Source organism: Balaenoptera borealis, assembly GCF_965194805.1.
Source record: "Balaenoptera borealis genome assembly, chromosome: 3".
NCBI classification, from domain to species: domain Eukaryota; kingdom Metazoa; phylum Chordata; class Mammalia; order Artiodactyla; family Balaenopteridae; genus Balaenoptera; species Balaenoptera borealis.
In genome coordinates, this window is record NC_138866.1 from 106,879,596 (window position 1) to 106,899,207 (window position 19,612).

The following is a 19,612-nucleotide window of genomic DNA, read 5'->3' on the forward strand; positions in this document are numbered from 1 at the left end:
TCAGGAAGCAGAACTGCTTGGGCCCCCAAGTCTCCTGAAATCTCTATGTTCCACAAACACACTCACCCACTTGACATCCCAGCCTGGGGTCTCTACTTCATGTGGGTTCTTTTATTGCTTAAGAATGTTTGGTTATTTACCATTCTTCATTCTCATGACCTTGTGAGGCTGGAATCACAGGTTTCATTATTCCCATTGTAGAAGCATCACAACAGTGTAGAACTGGACTCAAACTCAAATCTTCTACTGTCAAATCCACGTCTCTCTCCATGGCACCAAGCATGGCCAAAAGTAGGTATTGCTACACATACTGACTTTCTTCATTGTTTATACATTGCCTGTGAAAAACGGACAAGGGAAGTTACTTTTCTATCAAGAGCTAAAGCGGGGCTTCCCTGGTGGCGCAGTGGTTGAGAATCTGCCTGCTAATGCAGGGGACACGGGTTCAAGCCCTGGTCTGGGAAGATCCCACGTGCCGCAGAGCAGCTAGGCCCGTGAGCCACAACTACTGAGCCTGCGCGTCTGGAGCCTGTGCTCCGCAACAAGAGAGGCCGCGATAGTGAGAGGCCCGCGCACCGCGATGAAGAGTGGCCCCCACTTGCCACAGCTGGAGAAAGCCCTCGCACAGAAACGAAGACCCAACACAGCCATAAATAAATAAATTAATTTTAAAAAAAAAAGAGCTAAAGCAATCAGTTTTGCTCCAGAGATGATATGATAGCAAAAAGAAAGAATGCCCAGAGGCAAGGAGCCCTGCGTAAATCTGACTGTGTTCTCCCGGCCCCAAAATCCCAATTATTCACCGGCTGACCGCTGAGATCTAATCGTCGCTGTTTCCTAAGGCATCGAAAGGATGGTTCTTCCTCCCAGGATTCCACCGCCCGCCCCCGCCCCCGCTCGGCCTGACAGTCAGGTTAAGCGATAGGAGTGGAACTGTGGAGTGAAAAATGGCTCTCTCCAGGGTATCACTCCAGTTAGCATACATTTAAAGGAAGCCTAGACACAGCAATATTTTCGTTCTCCTTTCCCTGAACTTTGCCTAGAGATAAAAGCTCCTTCCCCATCCTGGTCCACTCAGAGCAAGCACTTACTCAAGTGCCTTCTTCCCTGCAAAACTCAGGCTGCTAAGGAAAGGGGAGGGTGCCTGTGGGCCTCACCTGAATAATCTGGCACTTTCTCAAGACGTGAGAACTGAAATTGGGGCTGATGGCACTGGGCCTTTCCAGCTGGGCCCCAAACAAGTGTTCTCCTGCCGGGTGTCATTTGAGCCAGGAGAACGAGACCGACTTTGGTTCAGAAGCAAAGGAAAGCTTTACTTTTCCGTCACAAAACGGAGAGGTGAGCGCTCCCTGGGCACTCTCCCCGACAGGCCGTGTGGTGGGCTGCTTTCTAAGGATCTCCTCAGCGGGGAGGGGATGAAGCTACCCAGGGGCGGGCACTGGGCGCACTGCGCACGCTCCCGGCGCAGCGTCTCTGCACACGGCCCGCCCCCACCGCCATCTTGAATTGCAGCGGCGCGTGCAGCGCTTCAGCTGAGGTGCCGGGCACAGCCATCTCACACCAAGAATTGTGGTCGGAAGGGTCGGGTGCAAGGTCTCTGCGCGCGACCCCCTCTGAGCAAGTGCAACTAGACCAAGCATAAAGGAAAAGGAAAAAAAAGAAAAGGTTAGACTTTATTACCCAGATTCTACTTCTATTTCCCGGGAATTGTTAATGGGCTTCGCCGGTGACAATGCGGTCAAATCCACACAGGTATCCTGAGCCAGAGACCTCCAGAAATTCCTCCTCGCGTTTGAAAATATTCGCCGCCTCCACCCTACCCAAAGGAAAAAAACAAACTTCCCAAAGGCAGGTTTGAGCTACCTGCCGTGGGCAGAGCTTTGTGGTCAGTTCCGTCCTGTGCCTGCTGCAGACTCTCTGGCCCTTGCATGTGACCCCTGGGGTCGAAGGAGTCAGACGGGGATAGACTCACCAGTGACTTCCCAGTCCTGACTCCCGAGAGTCACCTCTCCAGGCGGCGGGTCCTGTCCCCAGCACCCCTGGAAGGACCCCTCTGTGGGCCTTTCCACTCTAGAGCCTGCTTTCTCTGGCCATTAACCTGAGAAAAGGAGCCACATTTTTCAATTTAAATTCAGGGTTAGCTGTTCTAAAACTGATGATGGGAAGTATTCAGAAAACAAATCTCTTTTGGAGAGTGCTTTTTTTTTTTTTTTTAATACAAAGGACTGCATAACAACTTAGGCAGTCGATTTCAAAATCAAGACCAGGAAGCATAGACCCTATCTATACTTTTTTTCAAAAACACTATAAATAGTTCTATTCTTTGTTATAGTCAGTTAAATGGGTAGAAAAAGAGAAGGGAAGGAACATGTATGTGTAGGAGAAATAAAAAGCTTGATGAAAGACTGTAATCAGTAAAAATAAGGATAGCAGGCACTGTGCTAAAGCACCATTCACGGATTATTCTCATTTATTCTTCCCCCAAATCCTATGAAGTTAATAATAGTACTGTCCCTATTTTAGAGTAGGGAAGCTGAGGCACAAAGATTTTAAATAATTTGTTTGCTAATGGGGCTAAAAACAGAGATGCCAGCAAGGAAATACAAATTCTCTGCTATCACAAAGTCTCCACTCAAGAGACAAATATCAAGAGACAGTCTTTTCCTCCAAAAGGAACAGTTATGTATAATCTGTTGTCTTAAAATTCTGCAGCTAAATAATTCCTTTATCGTTTCTTAACAATAGGAATTAAAAGGGAAATTTTGTAGTTCAATAGAAAACTATGCACTGCCCACGTCCAGCACAACCTTCCTAGGTTATCTGATTCTAGAGGCATTTTACAACTGTGTACATTGTAGATAACTAACACAAGTGCAAAATGCAGGTTCTGTGCTGTCCTGTAGAAGTCTGACTGACTTCCCCAGAAGCTAAATGTGCTTCCATTTGCCCATTCATTTCAACATCCCTTTATCCATATAAATTTGTGGAGGTTTTATCTTCTCCTTTGAATAGTTATAACACCCTTAACAGCTTCCTCATTAATGAGTTAAATAAAATACTTACCATATGACCATATGTTCAGTTTTATATCTGAATGAGAGTCATGATTTTACCTTTTTTAAAAAAAAATTGTCTTAACAATTATCAAAGCATGTCAAAGTATCTCGTTGTTGCATTCTGGAGGACCCTTAGGCATGACCTAACCCAAATGGTTTCAAGAGTAACTGGATGACTATTGATCGTGTATAAATTAGGTCTTTTGTAGCAGAGTCTCACCCTGACAGTTTCCTATCAAGCACACTGTTCTGTCCATGCCAAAGCTTCCTGGGCAAAGGTTCCAGTCCCCTCATCTTGGCTAGTCTTTTTTACTGTTGATTGGGGAAAATTAATGTTTGTATAAATTATATAATTCTACCATAATGTCTCCATTACGTCTGTCTTCTGCTATGTTTCATGGGCTGTTTCAAGCTATCTCCATTAAATAGCTGAGAAAGGGCTTGAGAACATTTGTTTTTAAAATAATAATAATAGGGGCTTCCCTGGTGGCGCAGTGGTTGAGAATCCTCCTGCCAATGCAGGGGACACAGGTTCGATCCCTGGTCTGGGAAGATCCCACATGCCACGGAACAACTAATCCTGTGCACCACAACTACTGAAGCCTGTGCTCTAGAGCCCGTGCTCCGCAACAAGAGAAGCCACCACAATGAGAAGCCCCCATACTGCAACAAAGAGTAGCTCCCGCTCGCCGCAACTAGAGAAAGCCCGCGCGCAGCAACGAAGACCCAACACAGCCAAAAATAAATAAATAAATAAATAAATAAATAAATTTATTAAATAAATAAAATTTTTAAAAATAACAATAATAAACACACACTCTATGTCTTTATCTGCAGTGCAAGAGCACAATTCCATTTTTTTAAATCTTAGATACATGAAGAGCTCATAGCCAATTCCTACAACCTTGGCAAAACTACCTTTTGTTGTGTGTGCTTTGGAGTTAGACAAACATAATTTCAGATTTCATTCCACCACTTACTAGAGTGTGGATTTGGGCAACTCAGTAACCTCCCTAAGCCTCAGTTTTCCTCTATGTATAAAGGCAATAATCATACCTGCATCATTATAGGGTTGTTCCTGAGGTTTCAGTGAGATCTCATAGAGTCTGGTATCTTTGGGAGTTGGCCCCTGAACTGTTAACCCCTGACTTCTAGGCCTGCCTAGGAATTGATGACTAATCATGACAGTAAGATACCCTGTGGAAAAATGATGAGTCACTGGCAGCACTTGAAGCAGATCTCTGGGAACTGTTCCTGATTCCTTGTAGCCAAGGACTTCATTTGCTGAGCTCAGAAAGCTTTTGTGAAATGACTGTGTGACATGGAGCAAACACCAGCTGCTGTAGAGAGGCTTGGGCCATTTCGATCTAAGTGATGCCCCAGTTCTGCCTGATACTCGGAATAAGGACAGTGCCTCTGGCTGTCCCATTGTCAGAAGCACTGGGACCCAGAGAAAGAGAGCTGCCATGCTGATGGCTTACCTTCCCAAACTGTGCCCTTAGTTTACTGCAATCAGCCAATTCAGTTCATAGCTTGGTTGGTCTCCCTTAGGAGCCCAGCATGAGCACCCCTCATCAAGCCCAACCAACACCTGAAGCAGCTGTAGGATGCTGGCACAGAGTCTAAATCTATGCCCACCCTCTTTCCCACAGAGGAGAAAACCCTTGTCAAACTTGAAGGAGCCAGCAATGGTCTGTGTCTATCTAGCTGTTCAAAACCAACTTAAATCTTTACTTTCTTTTGCTTCCAAGCATAATGCAAACAGAGGAAAAAGGTTTTCCATTCTACTGGAACTACTAAACTCATAAAATGCATTATTGGTTCCAGAGTATCCAGTCACAAAAAAGATAGATCTGGTTTTGTTTGTTTGTTTGTTCTTTCATTGTTCCACAAACCGGCAGCTGTAATTCTGATGGGGAGAATAAAAGGGCCAGCACAGAACAGGAAACATAAAAATAAGTGTAAAAGGAGACCTCATCTCTTTGCTCCCTAGCTCTTCACTTTAGACTCTGGGAATGAGAGAGTATCAGAGTTTACAGGGACCCAGAAGTCCTTAGATCCAATCTCCATAGATTAGACATGTAGCCTCAGACAAGGAATCTCAGAGTCTCAGTTTTCTCACTTGTAAAATGGAGGAAGTAATTTTTGTCTCATTTGTTACAAAAATCAAATGAGCCCTGATTGTGCCAAGCACATTCCATGTAATAACATTTCATCCTCACACTTCCATTTTACAGATGAGAAAACTGAGGCAAAGAGAGTTTACATTATTTACACAAGGTCACACAACTAGTCAGAGGCAGACCCCATGCAGAGGTTAATCTGAAAAGGTTAATCGATTCAGGCATGATGATCTTGGATGAATAAATACCTGCTTGAAATGCTTGAAACAGTTCATTCTTTCAAATAATCTAAAACATCATCTGCAATCTTGTGTTCACCTTTCATTTGTTTACTTGTCTTAAAAAACAGATAAGGAAACAGATAAGGAAAAGGTTAGACTCCAGGCCAACCCCTTTTCAAATAAGGACATGTTCCAAGCCAGCTCAAAGAAGCGTCCCTACTTGTTTTTGTCGTATTCCTGATGCCAAAAACGCGGCCTCTGTGCACCAGTGCTGAATCGAATCTCGGAGACAGAGTTTTGGGTAAAGTAGAAAAGAATAGCTTTATTGCTTTGCCAAGCAAAGGTGGACACAGCAGGCTTCTGCCCTTGAAAACTATGTGTCCCCCACCCGGGAGGTATCGGTGAGGAGTTTTATAGCAATAGTTCAAGTTCGAGGTTGCTGATAAATTAGGGTGTGTGAGGGGCCTGCACTCCTTTAATCTGGTCTCAAATAACCTCTTGATGAGCTTCTCTAGTTCCTTTAATCTGGCCTCTCAGGTGGTCTTCTCTGGAATGAAGAATGCTACATCTTCCATTGGGGGTTTTAGTTCTATAAAGAGCTTAAAGATATTGTTATGTGTATCCCTTGAGGTGGAACCAGGACCCTGCCCCAAGGCTGCACTGTTGTTTCTTGACTGCTCCTCCCTTGTCTCGGCATCCCCTCCCTTCCCTGATGAGCAACTGTTCGAATCTGCCCTTTGCAACTCAAGGAAGGTCATGGAGGCTGGAGTCTGTTCCCTACAAACAAGGTATGGGGGACACAGAAAGGCTTCCGTGCCCAGGGGCCCCACAGGGTCCTGCTCAGTTTCATTCCTGCATAGTACAAGAAAGTCCACACAGATCGATCTGTGCCCCATAAAAGCTTGGTCATTTTCCTGGTGGCAGCCTGGCCCCAAGCAGGTGTAGGAGAGGGTAGTCATTTTCCAATGACGTGATCCTACAAACTTTATAAATTTCATCTTGGAAGTGGAATAAGAATGAGGAAAGAAAGCTCAGTGCAGGCCTGAGGAAAGCCAGGGATTGAGGGCATATGGTTTAGAAAACTGACCCTGGATTCAGGTGGCCTTGATTTCCTCTCCCTCAGCCTTTTACTGATAAAATATGGTTTTGTCCTAGTTCTTATCTTTTAAATCTCAACTGTAAAATGAGGGAAATAATAGTACCAATCCAAAACTTACTGTTTCAATTATTCTTTCCTTGGAATTCTGCCAAGAGGCTACAATTCTCAGGAATCCCCAGCGTCTGATGATGATGAAAGCAAGAAAATCTGATTTGGAACATAAAGCCCTGTGTCTCCATCAGAGATTTTCACCTTGATCCCATGCCTTCTCCCTCCTCTTGCTCTCTTTGTCTATGTAAAATATTTTTTCTTCTGATTAACTTTCTTATCGCCATTACACTAAAAGGAAAGGTTACATTCAGGTCATTAAAGTCCAGCCTCTTGAAATCTCTATTTCTTCAAGAAGCTCTTCAAATTAAAAGGAAGCAAGTACAGGGCAATTTTTAAGGATCTAACTATAAGACCATTATTATTTTAGATTGAGAATTGCAGACAAGAGAAAGCACTGGGCCCTACCACTATGCACAATGCTGATAACTCGCTGGAGGCTTCAGGCTCCGTGGGATCAGGCCATGGGAAATGAAGTGTCCTCCATCAACTGCTGGACTTTCTGGGGTGTGGAAATGACTAAAGATCCCACTAATGGATCTACTGATTCCAGTGTATTGATGGGATCAACTACATTATAATCAGGTCCCAAAGGCCTGGGGGCCATTGCATCCCTCTACGGCAGAGTCTTCACACATTTTTGATGAAGCACTTTTGTCAGTTTGAAAAAAATTTTGAGTGCCCCTCCAAGATACATGGATATTTATCTGTTTATAAAGTATATAGCACTAATACATTACATAGTACTGTATACAAGTGATACACAAAATTTTCAAAGGTGATATCTTGGTTTGGGAGGCTATAATAGAATACCATAGACTGGGTGGCTTATAAACAACAGAAATATATTTCTCACAGTTCTGGAGGCTGGGAAGTCCAAGATCAAGGCACCAGCAGATTTGGTGTCTGATGAAGTCCTCACAGATGGCCATATTCTCATTGTAACGTCACATGGAGGAAGGGGCAAGGGAACTGTCAGGGGTTCCTTTCATATGGACACTGATCCCATTCATGAGGGCTCTGCCATCATGATCTCATCACCTGCCAAATGCCCTATCCATTTACCATCACCCTGGGGGCTAGGTTTCATATACTAATTTGTGGGGGACACAAACATTCAGCCTATAGCAAGTGATACAAGAAAAATCAGAAAGATCTATTATTTTCTTCTTGTGCCCCAACAGATGTCTCAAGCACCACTCTGAGGAAATGGTTCTCAAACTTTGGGTGACCAAGAATAATCTGAAGAGTTTGTTTAAAATAAAGGTTGTCCAGGCTCCAGCCCTGGAAGTTCTCATTCACTTGTTTATGGGAAGAGCCTATAATTCTTTTCCTGAGCTCTCAGGCTGACTCTGATTCCAACCCTCAATCAGATTTTGGAACCACTGATCCAGACCCTTCTGTTTTCCTCCCCTTTTAATTTTCCGCTAAATTTTAATCCTGTGATCATGCTGTTATCTACCTCCTGGACCCCCTATATGAATTAAAAACAATAAAAATGGTAAGAATAGCTGCCATTTATTATTTCCTGCTTGGCAGGATTGCTAAGGGCTTACCTCTTTACATTATCTCCTTTAATCTGATCAGGTAGATATACTTAGTCCCACTGCACAGATGGAAAAATCTAAAGCTCAGAACACTAATGTCTTGCCCTAGGTCACCCAGTTAGTAAGTGATAGGCCAGGGACCTTAACTTAGATCTGTCTGATTCCAAAGCCTGGACTCTTGACCACTAAGCATACTGCCTCAAAATAAGTCACTGTAATTTACTGAACCTCTACTATGAACCAGGCACTTGGCTGGGCACTTCACATGTAAATCCGTAATACTGATGACATACCTGTGTTTGTAGAAGTGTGAATCTCAGTCCACAAATTCTGATGTGGAAGAAATACCTTTATTTTCTGTAACCCACCTGAGTTATGACTCCAAACTCCTATTTTTTAGGCCCTCCTAGATTCTTTCTTCCCCCACCCCACCCCCAGTTCTGGATCTGACACAATACCCAGAAACGGGGTTAGGGGTAAGCACCTGATCACCTGACATCAGTCCACATAGGTGACCACTAAGGGGCCACTCCTCCCCATCTTCATGACCTGTTGTCACCAAAGGCTCACTGCTACTCGCACCCCATGACAGGCACAGGGGCATCTTTTGTCCCCCTGCTGACACACTCACAGCCATTTTTTCTTCGGGTTCTTACCACTTTCTGGAAGCAAGGGACTGTCCCCTCTGCCCTCATAGACAAATCTCCCTCTCCCCCCACCCACTTACAAAGCCCAAGAGACTCTTTTTCTAGTGATGGGATGGTAGGGGTACTCTTTCTCCCTTCACATCCCTTTGAAACATTTTTAGCCTTTTGCTTGCCATTGTTGGTTAGAATTCACTTACCCTAGGTCCTAAGTTTCAGAAAGACAAAAGGTTTATAGTCTTCTTTCTACTCTTCTTAAGTGGAAGGGAGAGGGTGAGGGAGAGGTTGGGGGAAATATATTGTTGATACCTCAAAGTATTATCTCCAGCCCATGTTCTCTTATTTTACAGGTGAGGAGATGGAACTCATTAAGGTTAAGTAACATTTTGCGCAGCTAGTTGTTAATAGACCCAGGATCCCAGAGGCACTTGGATTCACTGGTTTCTTGGTGAGTTAATCTGTAGAGTGAGGCTGGGGGTGGAGTTGGTACCTGGCAGTACCCAGAGGATAAGAGATGAGGTGAGCCCAGGGGAGAGGAGCCAGGTAGATAGTCAGCTGGTTTTAGGTTCCAACTTTCTGGGAAATAAGAAGTAAAGTGGAACCTTCAGATCCTGCTTAACTATGCAGGTAGGATGGAGCCAGTCAAGAAGCCAGCACAGAAACCTCCGCTCAGAAATCATGCATTTGACTAGATGGTCTCCAAGCTGTAGTCCTCTGGAAGCTGGTGCCACAAGACACACAAGCCACAAGACAACACAGAGTTAAGCTTTGGCCTAGGATCAATCTGTCCAAACTGCCAGTGGTTTCAGAAGGTCCTATCAGTTCGTTTCATCCGGGCAATGATCACCAAGTTATCTAACTGCCTACCCAACATTTCCACTTGGATGTCTAAAAGGCATCTCAGACTCCACCTGGGCAAAACTGAATTTTTGATTTTCCATCACCAAACCTGCTCCACTCACATCCTTTCCCATCTCAGCTGATATCAACACCATTGTCCCACTTGCTCAAGCCAAAATCCTTGAAGTCATCTTCAACTCCTGTCTTTCTCTACATCCCAGTAGTCAGGAAATCCTGTTGTATCTACCTTCAAAATATATCCACCACCCATCCATCAGTCCCCAATTCCACTGTTACTATGCTGAACTGAGGCACCATCACCTCTTGCTGGATCACTGTAATAGCCTCTTAGCAGATCTACCCACTTGCACCCTTGTTTGCTAATAATCTGCTGCTAGTCTTGCAAACTAAAATGATCTTTTACAAATATTATACAAATCATATCACTCTTCTGCTCAGAATGGTTCCCCATGTCTCGTAGTATAAAAGCCAAAGTCCTTATAATAATGTCTCCCTAATCACTGGCCTCCTTGCTGTTGTTCCTGGAACATTCCAGGCATGCTCCTACCTCAGGGCCTTTGCACTGGCTGCACTGGCTGTTCTGGCTACCTGATGCTCTCCTCAGCATGTCCACAGGGGCAACTCCCTCAAACCCTTTGCTCAAAGTTCAGCTTCCCAACAAGGCTCAACTTGACCATTCTATTTAAAATCACTACCTTCCCCAACCCCCTTAACTCAGCCATACTTTTCCTTTTTCCATAGCTCTGATTACATTCTACCAGTCTACATAAATCTCTTATTTATTATGTCTATTACCTATTATCTGACTCCTCCCATCTCCTTGTGGTACATAAGCTCCACAAGGACTGGAATCTTTGTCTGTTCTCTTCACTTGCATATCTCAAGTACCTAGAACAGTGCCTGGAATATAATAGATATTTTTTAAAAGTTTGAAAAATGAATAAAGTTTAAATAAAACTAGAAACCCAAGGAATATTACAAGAGCCACACCTGAATTTCCCCTGTCTGGTTTTGCCAAGTGGCCTTACTTCTCAGTCCTCTACCCAGTTAGAGCATCCATTAACACAGAGGAGGAAAGAGTGTGTTTACTCTAGGGCCATCTTTCAATGGGGCCCCCAGCAAAGGCATCCAGTTCTGCATCTTTGCTCCTCCATCAGCTCCTTCTTAGACTGAGGATAGAGGTTTTCTGCCCCTTTCAGCTATAGAAATGTTACCCATCACTCTTTGACCACAGACACCAGCAATTTTGCTAAACTCAACAGAAAACAGACCACCTGGGGGCTCTCCACATAGCAGAGTCCTTTCCTTTCTCTTTGGGTTTAGCCTGCAATTTGAAACACCACAGCCAGGAGCCTGCCTCCCCTTTGCATGCTGCCAGAGAGAGACTTAGGCAACCATGTGGAAGTCACCTACTCCTGACCTTTGACAGAACTTCCAAGCGCAACACATTAACTTTAAATTGATTAATTTAGAACTGTGATCTTGGCCCAAGAAGGTAAGAGTACACGACAAGATATTTTATTTTCAAAATGTAGCAGAATAAAAAATATTTTTGTAAATCAACCTTTTTTTTGTATGAGATAGAGTTAGATTTGGGTTCAGTGTAGGAAGGAAAGTGTCTGAACACTAGAAAACATGCTTAAAAGGTTAATTATTAATGGGCAGTCTTCTCTAACAAAGTATCAATAGGCAATCTGCTCTCTTTAGCTCCAGAAATTAGCAAGAAGACCTCGGTCCCCGGGTGAGACAGGAGAAATGGAAAATTCCCTGTGTGTCTCTATTTTCTTGGTTTTCTGCATCTTTATCCAATCAAGTACCCATGGACAAAGCCTGGGACTAGGTAAGAGCCTGCCTTTTCTCCGGAAATGGGCATGGATTTTCTTTTTTAAATGTACGTCACAATGAATCCAAGTGTTCTTGGCTATGTGGAACAGAGCTTGCTTCACAGCATACCAGGTGTTCTGTTAGTGGCATCGAAGGTCACAGGGACGTGTAGCTGTTTGTAGGCAGGACTGAAAGTTTAGGAAGCCACTCTGGGAGTAGAAGTCTTCTCAAAGCGCTTGCAACTAGCAATGAAGTCTCTCGCGTATCCTATTCAGAAATAGTCAGGCTAAGACTTCTTTGGTGGCAAATAATCTGAAAGAGTTTCAGATCTTCCTGAGAGTTAATTTGGCATCTAATCTGCAGTTGAGGAGAACAGCTTGCAATGAAATGCTTCATCTTGCTGAGGGCTGTCTAATTGCTGGCTCTCTCAGAAGAGAGGAATTTGTAGAATCCTCTTTCCAGTCAGGTTGAAAACAGAGCTATCATTGCACATTTTCTAGACTTCACTTTTTCTGCCAAAGTTTTACTCTGAGACTGAGGAATTCAACAGCAGTCACACCTGTTTGGTCTGTAAATTCACACACTAGGTTGATGCCCAAAGAGATCCAAATGCTTGATCAGGTAGGTGGATTCCAGGTTCCTGGCTAAACAGTGCATTGGATCAATAAATGATGGATATGAAGTGAACTGAACACTTTGGGCAAATGAGACTGGCCTTTGGGACTTTGTTTTTGTGCTGGTTACTGGTCAGGACCTAGAAACTCTAAGGTAGAGGCTTAGATTTTTCTTTCCTCAAAGACTCTGCTTGGAGGGAGCTCCAAAAAGAATTAGGAACTTACTACCCAAAGATTGCGTGAAAATTCCAGAACATTTTTTTTCTCCTTTAAGAAAAAAGGCTGTTCTTTATATTTAATTATGATTTTGTATACTAGGTCAGTTAATAACTTATTAGCAGTATTAATTATTACCATTCACTGAGCAATTTGTGTGTCAACCACAAGGTTAATTATTTTGCATACATCATCTCACTTATCAAGCTGAGTCCAAAAGTGATGATAATAATTTAGAGCCATACAGGCAGAATTGCTGATGATTTTTATTCCGTGCTCACAGGGATATTGGTGAAGGGCCTTTCCTGCCCTTTGGCCCAGAATGTTGTTTTTGTTAATTTTTTACTGAAGTATAACATATATCTAAAAAAGTGCCTATATCGTAAGTGCTCAATGAATTTTCACAATCTGAGCCAGCATCCCAGAAGCCTCCCTTGCACACCTCTTGAGCCTTAACATAGATTATTTTGCTTTTGGGGGGAGCTTTTCGATAATGGACACATAAAGTATATGCTCTTTTGCTTCCGGCTTCTTTCGCTAAACATTATGTTGGTGAGATTCAACCATGCAGTTGCATGAGGTGTGACTCATCATTCTGGTCACTGTAGCATTCCGTCGTATGAATATACCACCCTTGGTTTATCCATTCTGCTACTGATTGGCGCAGTCGATGTTTCAGTGGAGACTTGGGGGTTGGAAGCCATTAGAGCCGAGGTGAAGGATAAAAGGCAGGATGCCCTCCCCGGGGGTTGCTGAGTATCGTCCACATTTCCCTCAACAAATCCTGTGCTACTGCTTTCCCAGGGTCCTGGTTTGTCCAAAAGCTGAGGGAAGTGGCCACTATTAGCAGGAAGGTTCTTCAAGGGAAAGGATCGGAGTCAGGAGGGCTCTTGTTCCTTTGAGAGCAGAATGTCTTGGCAGAATTTCTTCTGCAGGGAGTGAGCCACATCTGTGTGCATGAGGCTGGTGGGACATCTGCCTGGGGCATTGCAGGGAGGCAAGCATCCCACAGTAGAGCCCTAAAAGGTTGAGTATCTATACCTTGTAGGATAGTTTTCCAAACTGCCCCCCAGGGGAGATTTTGGTTGCCACAACTGGGGAGAGAGTGCTATTGGCATATAGGGGGTAGAAGCCAGGGACGCTGCTAAACATCCTACAATGGACAGAACAGCCCCACAGCAGTGAATTATTCAGGACAAAGTGTCAATAGTGCCAAGGTGGAGAACACTTGGTCTGTACCAAGCTTCAACTGTCACTAGTCAGGGGCCAGGAGGAACTCCCATAGGACCCTTCCTCCTTAACCCCAACCCTCCCAGCTTACTTCTTTTTATTATTATTAATGACATTGCTAATGGACCAACTAATGTACTGTGTACCCTGTATATGCCAGACACTGTGCAAACATTTTATCCCACTCTCACCTTGTGGTTGAGTCAGCCAGCGGAAAAGTGACTTGCTGGAGGTCCCATGGTTGCTCAGGGCAGAGCCGCGAGAGGCACCTAGAGGTTGATCTGTCTGCCTAAGGCTACAGGTTTCTGGCCGTTGTGCTCACACCCAGTGGTTTAACAGCCAGAGATCCCTAGAAATCCATTCTGCTCGGTTCCTCTCACAGGAGAGGACTGTTTGAATAATTCCTGCCTACCAGCACCAAGGGAAACCAGATATGGTGAGCCTCCTGAAGACCCCAGGACACAGAGCTACCATCATTCTCATCCCCAGACCTCCCTGCCTGAGGCCCAGCCTGCCCCACTGGTGTGGCCAGGAGGATCAATACTGCTTAAATGGTAGCTGCTACTCCTAGACCCTGGCAGCCCCACCTTCCAGTGGTATCCATGACCGCTGCTGAAGGTGCCTGCCCCCTCCCTGCAATTCCAGCCACAGAGTCCACATCCTAGAAGCAACTGAAGCCCAGCCGTCAGTCACTCATTCATTTAACGAGGAAGTGTGCAGAGGCATCTGCCATATATAAGGCAGTGCTTTTAATACAACAGTTCTCAAACTTCCTGGTCCCAGGACACCATTACATTCTGCAAAATTATTCAGAATTCCAAAGAGCTCTTTTCTTTTTAATATTATTTATTTTACTTATTTATTTTGGCTGCGCCAGGTCTTAGTTGAGGCACGCGGGATCTTTGTTGCAGCACGCGGGCTTCTTAGTTGGGCATGAGAGCTGTTAGTTGCAGCAAACATGCGGGATCTAGTTCCCTGACCAGGGATCGGACCCAGGCCCCCCGCATTGGGAACGTGGAGTGTTACCCACTGGACCACCAGGGAGATCCCCCAAAGAGCTCTTTTTTTATGTGGAACACAGGTATCAATATCTACCATATTAGAGACTAAAACTGAGAAATTTTTTTTAAATTTTAATGCTTTTAAAAATAACAACAAAGTCATCACATGCTAACATATGTAACATGATATTATGAGGAATAACTTGTATTTTCCAAACAACAACAAAAAAAGTGAGTCAGAAGAGTGACATTGGTTCACAAAGAAATTTTGCTAATTTTGTAATGTCTGGTTTAATAGAAGCAGCTGGGTTTTTTCATCTGTTTCTGTATTGAATCTGTTGTGATATGTTGCTTTGTCCAGAGTACATGAAGAAAACTGGACTCACATATAGGAAAAGGGAGGACATCCTCAGAGGTCCTGCCAAGGCCCACACTCAGAACTGCTGTGTTTGTGCAGCAGACACTGTACAATTGTAGACTGCACAGTAGCCCCTGCTCTCCATGAGCTTACTGTTGAATCGGGTGGACCAAGGGTAGGGAGATGGGAGCTGCCTGCATTGCCAGCAGCAATAAGGGGGCCATCATCCAGAGAGAATGCAAAATAATAATAGAACTTACTAAAAGTTGGTCTTCCTTTCATCATCACAATTCTGTATAATGCCAGTGATAAAACTAAAGCCCCTCCCCCTCAAAATAGTTTTTTGGTCAAATTTGTAAACAACTGCTGTGGTTACTGTTGAGTTTTATTAATATATATGTAAACTTCAGATAATCACAGTTTTATATTACTTCTCCTTGAATAAATGTTCTCTGTCGATGTCAATTTAGAGACCTCCCGGTTTTGCAGTTGGCCCCTGATTCTCGTGGACTGTGACATGTGCTCATTGCAAGTGTCTAATGGTTCAGAATCCTCCCAGCTCACTTAGGTCATCTCACGTCTCCAAATCCCGTGGTACTTACTGCCTGTTCTTGCATTTGAAGCGCAGATTTGAAATTAAAAATGATACCGTAGTGATTATAAAGACAAAGATCCAGAACCCGAGAACTTCAATTCTCCTATCCCGTGTGACCACTTAGAGTTTTGTGTTTAAAATGTAAAACAGTAAAACAGATTTTACAGTGAATTGTGAAGTGTAATATTTTGTTTGGTAAGTAAAAATTTTGGTTCTTCCAGGAAGTATCTTTAATGCACTTGCGTATCTTTAAAGTGGAAATGTATTCTTCTTTTTTAAATTGTTCATTGCTTTAAAACTAAGTAACAAATCAAGAAAATAGTGATTATTACTGATTTTTGCATGCATATAACTGAAAATAGCTTTGTCTTATAGAGCAAAGTGGTATTAAAATGATCTGCTCTGGGTTTCAAATATATGAGGTGTACCACTGAGTCTAATAAAGGAGATAAGATGTATATATAAAATTTTTTCAACTAAACCATAAAATATGCTGAGTACCACTGGAGAGGGGTGCAATGGAGTGAGTGCTTGTGTCCCCCCAAAATTCATATGTTGAAATCCTAACCCTCAATAGCATGGCATCTTAGGAGGTGGGGACTTTGGGTGGTGATTCAGTCATGAGGGTGGAGCCCTCGTGAATGGGATTAGTGTCTTTATAAAAGGGACCCCAAAGAGCTTACTCACTCTCTGTTCACCATGTGAGGAAACCTGGAAGAGGGTTTTCACCAGAACCCCAACATGCTAGCACCCTGATCTCAGACTTCCAGCCTCCAGAACTGTGAGAAAAATTTCTCTTGGTTACAAGCCACCCAGTCTATTGTAATTTGTTGCAACAGCCTGAGTTGACTAAGACAAGGTGCAGGTAGAGATGGAGAAGAGTTTACTTCCAAGTACGTAGAGGGAAGGCTTCTGGGAGGAAGCAGCATTTGAGCCGAGTCTTGCAGGATGAAATCTGGACAAAAGTGGAGGCTTTCCTTGTGCATAAGCAAAGGCACAGAGCCAATAAAGTACACATGTTTTCCAAGTCCAAACACCTTCCAAAAACAGGCCTTCCAGGAAGGAGAAGAAAAAAAAAAATAGGAAGGAGTTGATAGCAATACTGCATCACAACTGCAATAAACTGAAAACAACTTGAATACCCAACAATAAACATCAAGGATGGAGGGTCCAGGTATTACTAAGTCCTCCTTTAAACAAGCATTGTTTTGAATACCTACTACTAGAAGTTCTAGGAACTTCTGGGAACGATAGTGATGAGATTCAGAAATAAAAGGCTTAATGCTGACCCTTAGGCACTCATAGTACAATACAAGTGTTCTTAACCTAGCCCAGTGATGGGTTTCAGAGAGACTGGATGCCTCTTAGGATGGTACCCAAGGCTGTATGAATGTGCATTTGAGGGTAGGAGAGGAGTCATAACTTCTGGCAAATTATCAAAGGGAACTGTGACCTCCAAAAGGTTACATAAAAACTGGTCTTGTAGCTTTTAAAAAATAAGTATGAGGAAATTTTATAGGCAATAAAGTGGGGGAGAAAAAGAGGACTAAATAACCTACATATTGAATCACAACTATGATAAAACTACATACATGTATATTGCTAGGGATTTGAAATATATGTAAAGATCTATAAAGAGTATTAAGGCCGTGGAGAGAGAGAGAGACAGAGAGAGAGAGAGAGAGAGAGAGGGAGAATGTGTGTGTATGTGTTTTACGTGTTTAAATGTAAAAGAAAAAAAAAGTTTTTTTTAAAAACCTGGTAAGCTGCAATTAGATTGGTCCTGGATTTGTTGTCCCTAGAGAGGCCACCTCCCACCATCCTCATGGGCTCAGCCAAGCCCAGAATTACAGCCCCAGCGGGACCTGAAAATTCCTAACAGGCCTCCACGACTGCAGGGAAGGTGGTTCATGAGTAATACCTGAGGTAATATCCAGAGATGGAACTCATTCACCTGGGCAAGTACATGAAAGCAGAATCAGCAGAAAGCCAGCCCCAGAATTCTTGTGAAATTCTACATGCTCTCTGCTAGAGACCCTCCCACCCACTGCCATACTTCCTGGCCCTATGGCTGAGCCATTCTGGAGCCCTCCTGAGGGCATCGTACCCAGAGAGGACAAGCCTGAGGTGAGAGGACAGCAGCCTATCTCCCACGCTGCTTGCCTTTCACAAGGGACCCAGGACCTGAACCCATATTTAATTGTGGGCCAGGTGAGCAAGATCCCCACCACCACATTCTCACCGCCCTGTTTTCCACACCAGCTGCCACAATGCTACAAGGCATGCTGCGTCCTCGCAGGCGAGTCAGCAGGGAGAAGGGAAGGAGAGGCAGGGCGGAGCCAAAGGCTTGCCCGATTTTAGGTCTGGTCCACAAGACACGGCTGAGCAGTCCCAGTTACATTCTCCAAGGGGATGTGACCACCTTGACCTCAACCTGGGGTGTGCGCCTGACATCCATGGGGCCCAGCAATTCTCATAGCCAGAAGGGTGGCCGTACACTGGCTCCCAGGAGAGTGTTCATTCTAGAGTGGGGCCCTGTCAGCCAGGGATCAGAGTCCAGCCCACTAGAGAAGGGGGCTGGCCAGGAGTAGGCAAAACATCTGGACCCCTGCCAAACAAGCTGAGGATCATGGCCAGACTGCAGCCCCAAGGTGAAAACCAGAAAAATGGGTCAGAGCCCAGCCAGTCCTGCAGGGAGTGGGGTTGCTATGTTAAGGTAGACAGCAGGTGCACCCAGCTGCTGACAATCAGACACCCAGCTTAGGGCAAGGAGACAAACTCGAGTCATTCCCACACTGGAAGATTCAGGGTGCAGCTATGCTTCTCAAGAGAAGGTGTAATTCATAGACATTGCCACAAGGTAGCGCAGTGACGCCTTAGCTGCTTCAGGGTTTCAGGAGAGGATTCAGGTATGGGAAAAACCAAGTTTCTGGATGACTTTGGAAAACTCATGACTTGGTTAACGTCACTCTCCTCTCTGCTTATGACTCTTATTTCCAGAAACACTCATAGTTTCTATATTTCCACCGTGGGATTTGAGGGGAGGGGTAGGAAGAAGTAAAGAGAAGATCAAGTGCATTGAAGGGGAGGCCTCTTTGTCTGTCCCCAGCATTTTCTCCTCCATATATACACGTTCACCTTCAGGGGCCTGGTGAAGTAGATTTTAACAGCTTTTAGATGGCATGTTGTGGCATTAAAATAGTTCTTATGACGATATAAAGGTGACAACACTGAATAGTATTTTCATTCCAAGGCTAAGTGGGACAAATGTAGTATACCTAACTGTGTGTGTCTTGTGATTACAACTCCATGAAAACGTATATGTGAGAAAAAAAAAACTACTAGAAGAAAATGTACAAATGTGTTCAGACTCCAGTTGAGTTTATATCTAAATTTTTGTCTCTTCCAAATTTTATGTAATGTTGTACTGTGTATGTAGTGTTTTGCTTTATGATTTGAATAATTTAAAAATTCACATCAAAATGATAAAACAAAGGGATTTGACAAGTCAGAGGTTCTCGAACTTTAGTGTGTATGAGAAACTTATTAAAATAAGATTTTATTAAATCTCATTTATTTATAAAATAAATAAATTCTATTAAATTTGTTAAATAAATAAATCTTATTAAAATCAGATTTCTGGGTCCCATCTGCAAGTTTCTAACTCAGTGGGCCTGGGGTGGATCCAGGAATTTGCATTTTTAAAGTTCCCAAGTGCTGCTTCAAGTGCGGGGAGTACACCTTGAGAACCACTAGAAAAACAAAAATAGACAGTTAATGGCAAAACATTAACTTGACTTGAACCCAGGTCTCCTGATTTTCAGGCTTAAGGCTCTTCCCTCAGAAACAATACAAGCTTCCAGGGCAAACCTGGCTTTCATTTCTCAGTCTCCTGGAGCGGGGAAGGGGAGAGATATCAGTGTCTATTGATCCTGAATATTGACCTCCCTCAGGGGTAGCCATCTCCCAAATAATATAAAAACCCTAGATATTTGTGACAATTTACTCCTCCAAAATAAATCATCGTCATGCTGAAAAGAAAGTGGTTCTTGAATTGGAAAAAAAAAAAAAATTCCCAAGCTGAGATTTACTTGTAATTGGTAGAAAAATACTAG

General features: G+C 43.7%; 1 protein-coding gene and 1 long non-coding RNA gene across 3 annotated transcripts in view; both read left to right on the top strand.

The window, feature by feature from the left end:
• The window catches only part of LOC309626862, an 844,624-nt gene that overhangs the window by 550,789 nt on the left and 274,223 nt on the right, over positions 1-19,612 (top strand). The gene's annotated exons all lie outside the window — the stretch shown is intronic.
• The window catches only part of LIPC (lipase C, hepatic type), a 177,675-nt gene that overhangs the window by 9,814 nt on the left and 148,249 nt on the right, over positions 1-19,612 (top strand). The window contains exons 2-3 of one of the 2 annotated variants that reach the window (XM_082388132.1): positions 9,149-9,246; positions 11,367-11,499. In XM_082388132.1, coding sequence (XP_082244258.1) covers positions 11,415-11,499 — 85 coding nt within the window. In that variant the 5' untranslated portion in view covers positions 9,149-9,246; positions 11,367-11,414. The remainder of the gene's footprint in view (positions 1-9,148; positions 9,247-11,366; positions 11,500-19,612) is intronic. The other variant, XM_082388133.1, reaches the window with a different exon arrangement.